Source organism: Cebus imitator, unplaced genomic scaffold (genome assembly GCF_001604975.1).
Source record: "Cebus imitator isolate Cc_AM_T3 unplaced genomic scaffold, Cebus_imitator-1.0 Scaffold291, whole genome shotgun sequence".
Lineage (NCBI taxonomy): Eukaryota > Metazoa > Chordata > Mammalia > Primates > Cebidae > Cebus > Cebus imitator.
In genome coordinates, this window is record NW_016107606.1 from 3866509 (window position 1) to 3876548 (window position 10040).

The 10040-nt window shown below is 47.2% G+C and overlaps 1 protein-coding gene across 1 annotated transcript in view; it reads left to right on the forward strand.

Annotated features, from left to right (window-relative positions):
* FABP6 (fatty acid binding protein 6) overlaps positions 1-10040 on the forward strand; it is a 26947-nt gene that overhangs the window by 10794 nt on the left and 6113 nt on the right. Inside the window, exons 3-4 of the mRNA XM_017502108.2 lie at positions 4620-4698; positions 8085-8260. Coding sequence (XP_017357597.2) covers positions 4620-4698; positions 8085-8260 — 255 coding nt within the window. The remainder of the gene's footprint in view (positions 1-4619; positions 4699-8084; positions 8261-10040) is intronic.

A 10040-nucleotide genomic window follows, 5' to 3' on the forward strand; every position in this document is an offset into this window, starting at 1 on the left:
AAAAAAAAAAAAAAAAGACTTGAGACTTGAGGGCAGATACTTGGTATTTCCAGAACCCAGTGAACTATAGGTGCTCACGTGATGTTTGTTGAATAATGAATGGTGTGTCTGAAGTCTCAGAGCTAATACATGAAAAGGCTGAGTGACTCTAAGCCCAGGTTTCCCCACTGATCCATTACAAAGAGAAGGTATAGGCTGGGGGGATTTTTGCAAGGGGCAATACTATAGGATGGAGTAATCAAAGAAGCCTCATTGGAGGAGGTGGGGGTAGAAGGACAATTAGAATTCAAAGACTGATAAAAGGTGAGCAGTCATTCCAGGCAGTCCAAGGCAGAAGGAGCGGTTTTACAAGGCATTAACTTCCTCCAAGACTAGAGACCCCAAAAGACTCCAGGACACTGTGCCCCACCACCTAAACCTTTCTTGTTCACTCATTGGCTCTAGTTCACAAAAGGCAGTAAAGTACTAGATATACACATTTTAAATACCTTATGGCCGACTTACGTCTCCCTTATTGCTGTAATGGACCATGTTTGTCAGGATGATCTCGAACTCCTGGCCTCAAGTTATCTGCCCACCTTAGCCTTTCAAAGTGCTGGAATTACAGATATGAGTTATATGTCTGGCCAAATCTAACAGCTTTTTAGAAACATGGGACTGTGTTTACAAACTAATGCTGGGTGAAGAACAATAGAATGCAATATTGTGGGGTCTGGTTATTGTATAACTGTTATAGTTGATAAGAAAGGAAACAATGATGAGGGAGAAGGAGAGAAATAATGAAAGAGGGAAGAGAGGCCGGGCGCGGTGGCTCAAGCCTGTAATCCCAGCACTTTGGGAGGCCGAGGCGGGTGGATCATGAGGTCAAGAGATCGAGACCATCCTGGTCCACATGGTGAAACCCCGTCTCTACCAAAAATACAAAAAAAATTAGCTGGGCATGGTGGTGCGTGCCTGTAATCCCAGCTACTTAGGAGGCTGAGGCAGGAGAATTGCCTGAACCCAGGAGGTGGAGGTTGCGGTGAGCCGAGATCGCGCTATTGCACTCCACCCTGGGTAACATGAGTGAAACTCCGTCTCAAAAAAAAAAAAAGAGGGAAGAGAGTAGAAAACATAAGGCCGGGCATAGTGGCTCGCCCCTGTAATCCCACCACTTTGGAAGGCTGAGGTGAATGGATCACCTGAGGTCAGGAGTTTAAAACCAGTCTGGCCAACATGGCAAAACCCCGTCTTTACTAAAAACAGAAAAATTAGCCAGGTGTGGTGGTATGTGCCTGTAATTCCTGTTACTTGGGAGGCTGAGGCAGGAGAATCACTTGAACCCGGGAGGTGGAGGTTTCAGTGAGTCGAATCGTTCCATTGCACTCCAGCCTGGGCAATAGAGCGAGACTCTGTCTCAGATACATAAATAAATAAAAGCAGTTACTTGTGTTAGGGTTACAGGATTGTAGGGATTTTTTGAAAAGTCCTTAAAAGCCATGAAAGCTATTTTAAGAGTAAATATAAACTATACACTGGGACTCGGCTCTGGCGAGGTATACTTTCAAGGTTAATACTTCACTGAACCTCTGTTTGCTCCTAGGCGAAATGGGGGCGATAACAGTATATACTTCATAAAGTTGTTCTGAAGATTAAATGAGATCATTCATGTAAAACAGGTGAGTGCCAAATGCATAATAAAGAGCCAATAAGTGTGAGCTATTCTTGTCATTGTTATTTCATCATGATTATTATCAGTGAGGGGACATTCTCACATGCTTTAGGCAGGAGTGTACACTGCTACAGCTTTTCTGAAAGGCAGTAAAGTAGTAGATATTCACATTTTAAATACTAAAATCCTTTGCTCCAGGAATTTCATGTCTGGGAATTCATCCTTAGCAAGTAATCTTAGTAAATAATCTGACATGTATAGTGAAAGGTGTGAACAAGAATATTTATATCACAGTTATTTATAATGGGAAAAGATTGGAAAAAACTTAAAAATCCAGCAATAGCTAAGTTTAAGTTATGAGACATACATATGATAGAATACTCTGGAGCTATTGAACAGGATATATACCGTTTTGTAATGATATAGACATGTGCCTATAGCATTACACAAACAGGAGGTAACAGAACTATACAGTTTCATTTATACAAGAAAGCAAATATGTGCATTTAAAAGCCTGGAAGGACTGGGTGTGGTGGCTCACGCTTGTAATCCCAGCACTTTGGGAGGCCGGAGGATCACTTGAGCCCAGGAGTTCAAGACCAACCTGGGCAACATAGCAAGAACCTGTCTCTACAAAAAATAAATACCAAAATTAGGCAGGCCGGGTAAGGTGACTCATGCCTGTAATCCCAGCACTTTGGGAGGCCAAGGCAGGTAGCCTGAGGTCAGTAGTTCAAGACCAGCCTGGCCAACATGGTGAAACCTCGTCTCTACTAAAAATACAAAAATTAGCCGTGCATGATGGCACACACCTGTAGTCCCAGCTACTAGGAAGTCTGGGCAGGAGAATCGCTTGAACCCAGGAGGCGGAGGTTGCAGTGAGCCAAGATTGCACCACTGCACTTTAGTCTGGGCGACAGAGGGTGACTCTGGCCCCCCCACAAAAAAAAAAGTCTGGCATGGTGGCATGCACCTGCAGTCTCAGCTGTTCAGGAGGCTGAGGTGGGAGAATCACTTGAACCTGGGAAGTTGAGGCTGCAGCGAGCTGAGATCACCCACTGCACTCCAGTCTGGGCGACAAAGAGAGACCCTGTCTCAGAAAGAAAAAAAGAAAAAGCATAGAAGGAGAGATACCAAACTATTATCACAGGTCACCTCTGACAGGACTGTTACTTGCTCTGAATTATTTGAAATGTTTATATATATAACTTATCGGAAACATCCATCGTGTGTGTGTGTGTGTGTGTGTGTGTGTGTGTGTGTGTGTGTGTGTCTGTGTGTCTGTCTGTCTGCCTAAACGAAGAGTCCTGGCTGAAATTCCAAGAGTGGAATTTCAATTCCAAGATTGGAGATTAAAGCCTGGTGAAATGTGGCAAAGTTGGTTTTTCATCAGTTCAGAGACCCTAGTCCCATGTCTGGAAGTCAGCATTGAATTTAGCTTTGGAGGGAAATGAAGGAGATTCATGAAGAGCAGGCCTTGGAAAAGGAAATAGATGTGCAGAGATTTCCTGAATTAATAATAATAATTGGCCAGGTGCAGTGGCTCATACCTGTAATCCCAGCACTTTGGGAGGCTGAGACGGAAGGATCACCTGAGGTCAGGAATTTGAGACCAGCCTGACTAGCATAGAGAAACCCCATCTCTACTAAAAATACAAAATTAGCCAGGCATGGTGGCACATGCCTGTAATCCCAGCTATTCAGGAGGCTGAGGCAGGAGAATTGCTTAAACCCGGGAGGTGGAGGTTGTGGTGAGCCAAGATCACACCATTGCTCTCCAGCCTGGGCAACAAGAGCAAAACTCCATCTCTAATAATATAATAATCACGAGAGCCTTTGCAGAGTGTTTTATACTTTGCACTGTCAGTTTTACCCGGGGCAGAGGACGATCTCATAAGATAGGTAGGCTGGAGCAATCACTGAGGAGATGGAGTTCCTGCATGTGAAGTGGTACTGGGAGTGAGAACAGTAACTGGAAGGCAAGAGTCTGAACCCCTAACCCCTTTCAGCTCTGACTTGAATAAAATAAAATTCATTCAACTCCCAGCCCAGTGCCTGACACACACATGTTTTCAAGGTACCTGGCACCTTGTCCTCCAGGTGTGCTCCCTAGGTCCATGGGTTGCTGCTTTACTCTGGTTGCATTATTTGCACCCTTCGGGGCATCTGTTCTCCTCCAAGTGTAATTTGCTCCAGCCAAACTCATTGTTTCCTTTCACTGTGGCCCTTTCCATCTTCATCTCACTGTTCCCTCATCCTAGAATATCGTCTCCCTTTGTTCTCAATCCCCTCCAACCCTCCTGCTTCTCTGCACATCCAGGTCCTATTGGTCCTCCAAGACGATGCCAAACGCCGCCTCCTCCCCAAACACGCACCAGCCCCCTGCTGGACACCATTGCTCCTTCCCCCCGCCCAGGCCAGCCATCTGCTTTTCTCTTGGCGTGCATTGCATCCTGCATACACAAGAACTCTCTGCAGGTGTGTGCTTGTCTCTGGACTAAACCAAAAGGCTCTTTGTCTTTGTGTCTTTGACACAAAGGTGTGTGTGTCATTCATTTGTGTTTCTTCAGTGCTGCCCTGCACGCAGCAAGTGCTCACGTGCTTTGGCTGCAGAGTGCGGGAATGCATGAGTGAGAGCATGGATGGAGGGCAGGGCGTGCAGGAATGGAGGGAGAGATGGGCAGAGAGGTGATGACTCCTCAAACCTGTGGCCATCCTCGCCCTGGCCTTGCTGGCAATGGCAATGTGATCACAGCCAGCACTTCCCGAGGGTGAATAACCTCAGGGCTCTGACCCTCCAGGTCTTGCCCACATCATAAAATAGCAAGAGCTTCCTTTTCAGGGCAGGAGGGAGAAGAAGTGGGGTGATTTAGGGGCTGAACCTCAGCAACTGGGAGAGTTTATAAGCTGGGACAGCACACCCCTCGGCACCGCCTGTTCTTCTCGGCCCTCTGCTCTCTGCCTCCAGCCTCCTAGCAGCATGGCTTTCACTGGCAAGTTCGAGTTGGAGAGTGAGAAGAATTATGATGAGTTCATGAAGCTGCTGGGTGAGTGAGCTCCTGAGTATGCCTTCCTCGGGGCTGGTTTGTCACAGCCAGCTCTGGGCCAGGAACCCAAACCCCTAAGGTAGAATGGGACAGGACTTCATTCATGCATTCACTTATTCATTCACACACTTGTTGAATAACTGCTTTCTCCTAGGCTCTGAGGATAATAAGAACTAAAAGATACTCTGACTTTATTTATTTATTTATTTATTTGAGATGGAGTTTCGCTCTTATTGCCCAGGCTGGAGTGCAGTGGCATGATCTTGGCTCACTGCAACCACGCCTCCCAGGTTCAAGTGATTCTCCTGCGTCAGCCTCCTGAGTAGCTGGGATCACAGGCATGTGCCACCACATTTGGCGAATTTTTTTGTATCTTTAGTAGAGATGGGGTTTCAACATGTTGGCCAGGCTGGTCTTGAACTCCTGACCTTGTGATCCACCCACCTCGGCCTTCCAAAGTACTGAGATTACAGGCATGAGCCACTGTGCCCAGCCTGACTTTTTAATTTAATTTAATTTTATATTTTATTTTTGAGACAGAGTATTACTCTGTCACCTAAGCTGGAGTGCAGTGGCACCATCTCAGCTCACTGCAACCTCTGGCTCCCAGGTTCAAGGGATTCATCTGCCTCAGCCTCCCAAGTAGCTGGGATTACAGGTGTGCGCCACCAAACTGGGCTAATTTTTTTGTTTTTTGGAAAGACGAGGTTTCACCATGTTGGCCAGGCTGGTCTTGAACTCCTGACCTCAAGTAATCCAACCCACGTTAGCCTTCCAAAGTGCTGGGATTACAGGTGTGAACCACCACGCCTGACCTAGATACTCTTTGACTTTAAAACACATATCGAATTTATTAGTATCTCCACTCTAGTGATGGAAAACTTGAGGCCCAGAGAATTGAGTAACTAGTCCAAAGTCAAACAGCTAGTTATTGCTAAAGTAGTGACTTGGTTGATGAAGTAGAGATTTGATGTTTATTTGGTCAAACACTTGTTTTTATTTTTCTTAATTTGTTTTTGAGATGGTGTCTCACACTGTCTCTCAGGCTGGAGTGCAGTGACGCGATCTCAGTTCACTGCAACCTCCGCTTCCTGGGTTCCAGTGATTCTGCTCTCTCAGTCTCCTGAGTTGCTGGATTTACAGGCACATGCCACCACGCCCAGCTAATTTTTTGTATTTTTTAGTAGAGACAAGGTTTTTACCCTGTTGGCCAGTCTCGTCTGGAACTCTTAACCTCAGGCGATCTGCTCGCCTCGGCCTCCCAAAGTGCTGGGATTACAGGCGTGAGCCACCGTGCCTTGCCCGTCAAACATTTATTGAACACCAGCTATATGCAAGGCTATTTCTATGTTATCAGTGGAGACTCAGCGTGACTTGCCAAAGTCAGTGGCAGAGGCCACTGGTACCCAGGAGCCTCTGATGAGTGGTGTCACCACATCCTGCCTAGGAGAGGAAACCAAAGGGTTATCACGGAGACCAGGTTTGACAAGTCACTACTTCATACAGTCATTCAGCAAACACAGACCTCTCACTGTGCTAGACACTAAGGGGAGAGAGACCAATGATTTCCTTCCTTCTCTCGCTGCTTGACTTATAGCACTGGTCTGCTGTGAGGAATCGTGAGACAGTGGATCTGACAATCCTGTGGAAATCTCAGTATCTCACTATTTAAAAGTCTCAGGCAGTATAACTCTCAAGGTTCAGAGGACAGCTCCAGGGGACCCGGGCCCTCTGTCTCGGTGGCCACATCTTTCTGGCCAGCTGGGTCAGAGCAGCCCTGAAACCAGGGCCCTTGTGCCCTGTGGCCTTGAAGATTTGATAGCCCTTCTGAGTCATGTATGGGCAGTGGCCCTGAAGGAGCAATGACCTGGCTTCACCTGTAACAGTCTCATGTTGTGGAAGGGGAAGTGAGCCCACCTCAGTTCTAGACCTGATTCTGTCATGAACTCATGACCTTTCAAGGAAATACTGGAAAGTCCCTTTCCCATTGTGGGTATTCACTTCCTTATCTGTAAAATCGAAGTACTAGAAGACACAATCTTTTTTTTCTTTTTTTTTTTAGAGGGGGACAGAGTTCAGCTCTTTTTTTTTTTTTTTTGGGACGGAGTTTTGCTCTTGTTACCCAGGCTGGAGTGCAATGGCGCGATCTCGGCTCACCGCAACCTCCGCCTCCTGGGTTCAGGCAATTCTCCTGCCTCAGCCTCCTGAGTAGCTGGGATTACAGGCACGCGCCACCATGCCCAGCTAATTTTTTGTATTTTTAGTAGAGATGGGGTTTCACCGTGTTGACCAGGATGGTCTCGATCTCTTGACCTCGTGATCCACCCGCCTCGGCCTCCCAAAGTGCTGGGATTACAGGCTTGAGCCACCGCGCCCGGCCTCAGAGTCCAGCTCTTTTGCCCAGGCTGGACTGTACTACATGATCCTAGCTCACCACAACCTCTGCCTCCCAGGTTCAAGTGATTTTCCTGCCTCAGCCTCTCAAGTAGTTGGTATTACAGGCGCCCACCACCATGCCTGTATGATTTTTTGTATTTTTAGTAGAGATGGGGTTTCAGGCCGGGCGCGGTGGCTCACGCCTGTAATCCCAGCACTTTGGGAGGCCGAGGCAGGTGGATCACAAGGTCAAGAGATCGAGACCATCCTGGTCAACATGGTGAAACCCCGTCTCTACTAAAAATACAAAAAATCAGCTGGGCATGGTGGCATGTGCCTGTAATCCCAGCTACTCAGGAGGCTGAGGCAGGAGAATTGCCTGAACCCAGGAGGTGGAGGCTGCGGTGAGCCGAGATCACGCCATTGCACTCCAGCCTGGGTAACGAGAGTGAAACTCAGTCTCAAAAAAAAAAAAAAAAAAAAAGAGAGAGAGAGAGATGGGGTTTCACCATGTTGGCCAGGCTGGTCTCGAACTCCTGACCTCAAATGATCTGCCTGCCTCGACCTCCCAAGGTGCTGGGATTACAGGCATGAACCACCACACCTGGCCAGAAGATACCTTGTTCATTTCAGAACTTCGTGAGCTTGGCAAGATTCCGTCATGTTTATATTACCATCAGAATCTTGCTTATGATTGATGAGCACCCACTATGTGCCAGGAGCTTCACAACACACTCACATGGAATATAATTCTTGGAACAGCTCTTTGGGATGGGCCTTATTATCCCCATCTTGTGGATGAATACACTGAGGCTCAGAGAGATAGTGACTTGCCCCAGCCACATGGCTCACAGAATGTATTATCTGTCTCAGGCACTGTGCTCTTTATCTGCAGGCTAGCCTACCATGCACAGAGGGTAGGGGGTTGGGGGTGGGCAGGAAAGCTCTTTCCCCAAATCACAGGGTCAAAAGCAACTCTTATATGGCTACTCTGCTTGTCCCGGGTCCAGGAATCTCCAGCGATGTAATCGAAAAGGCCCGCAACTTCAAGATCGTCACGGAGGTGCAGCAGGATGGGCAGGACTTCACTTGGTCCCAGCACTATGCCGGGGGCCACACCATGACCAACAAGTTCACCGTTGGCAAAGAAAGCGAGATACAGACAATGGGGGGCAAGAAGTTCAAGGTGAGAGGCCACTCTCTCTCCCCCTCCCTCCCCAGGTCTCCATCCGATTTCTCCATCTCAAACACGGCCTCCCTGCTCCCAAGCTGAGGCTTCTTTCTCCAGTTTGGCCTCCAGCATTAAGAGCTTGTGTTATGTGGCAATTTAATGCTCCTGGTTTTTAATAATCAAAAATGGGCAGTAAAACAGAAAAATAGCTAATGCTTGCTGAACATGTAATATAACCTAGACACTTGCTGAACGGTTTTTTCATCTTAATGCAGTTAATCCTATGAAATTGCTACAATTACTTAACCTAGATTGAAGGGGGAGGCTAAGTCAGGGGATTAAAAAGCTTGCTGGCCAGGTGCAGTGGCTCTCACCTGTGATCCCAGCACTTTGGGAGGCTGGGGTGGGTAGATGGCTTGAGGCCAGGAGTTTGAGATTGGCCTGGCCAACCTGGTGAAATACTGTCTCTACCAAAAATATAAAAATTAGCTGGACATGGTGGTGCATGCCTGTAATCCCGGCTAATCAGGAGGCTGAGGCAGGGGAATTGCTTGAACCCAGGAGGCGGAGGTGCAGTGAGCCAAGATCGGGTGAGACTGTCTCAAAAACAAAGAAACAAACCAACCAAACAAAAATCCACTTGCCTTAGTCACACAGCAGGGGCAGTCCTTTACACCAGGCACTAGAGAGCAAAAGTGCTTTTTCTCTTTTCAAGACAGGGTCTCACTCTGTCACCCAGGCTGAAGTGCAGTGGTGTGATCTCGGCTCACTGCAACATCCACCTCCTGGGTTCAAGCAATTCTCCTGTCTCAGCCTCCTGAGTAGTTGGGATTACAGTGTTTGCTACCACGCCTGGCTAATTTTTGTATTTTTAGTAGAGACATGGTTTCACCATGTTGGCCAGGCTGGCCTGGAACTCCTGACCTTGTGATCTGCCCACCTAAGCCTCCCACAGTGCTGGGATTACAGGCATGAGCCACCATGATAGGCCATAAGTGCTGCCTCCCGGTGTAGCACAGAGATAAAGAGGCTGGACTCTGAAGTTAGCCTTGGCTGGGTTTCAAACCATGATTTCCCGCCAGCAATTGTAGGGCCTTGGGCAAGTCATTTCACTCCCCTGAGCCTTGTATCTCTAGTATGCAAAATAAGACTACATACAGTCTCTGGCTCCAAGAGCTGTGGCGAAGATTAAACAAGACAGCGTGTGAAAGCACCTAGCATAGTGCCTGCCACATAGTGAATGCTAGAAGAAAAAATGCAGTAATTTGCTTTTGTTTCAGAAGTAAAGAAACTGAAGCTCAGGGAGGACAAGCAATGTGTCTAAGGCCCTGCAGCCAGAACATGGTGGGACCAGGGATTTGAACCCCAGCTTTTTGCCTCTATCATTAGGTCTCTCGTAACGCATGTGGAGTTCTAATTATAGAAAAGGAATCAGGCTGGTGGCACCAGGGGAAAGCAAAAAGAGAGAGCAAATAAGCGATAAGTCTGCCTTTCTTCATGGTCCAGGACACATAGCCCCCCGTGCAAATAGCTCACAATCTTCCTGTGTCTAGCTGTCATCAAACACCTCAGCTGATAGAAAAATGTAAGTTATCTCACTGCAACCTTGCTTTATCAATACTGCACAAAACCTTCTTCAGCACACAGCATAAACAACAGTCTGTAAACTCCCCAGCAAGACTTTTGTCTCCTTGCAGTCAGCTCCTCTCTTGCTGACCTGCCCAGTGCCTCTTGTAATGTGTTTTCATACTTTCTCTATGAAATCTTTCTTTTTTTAATCTTTTTTTTTTTTTTT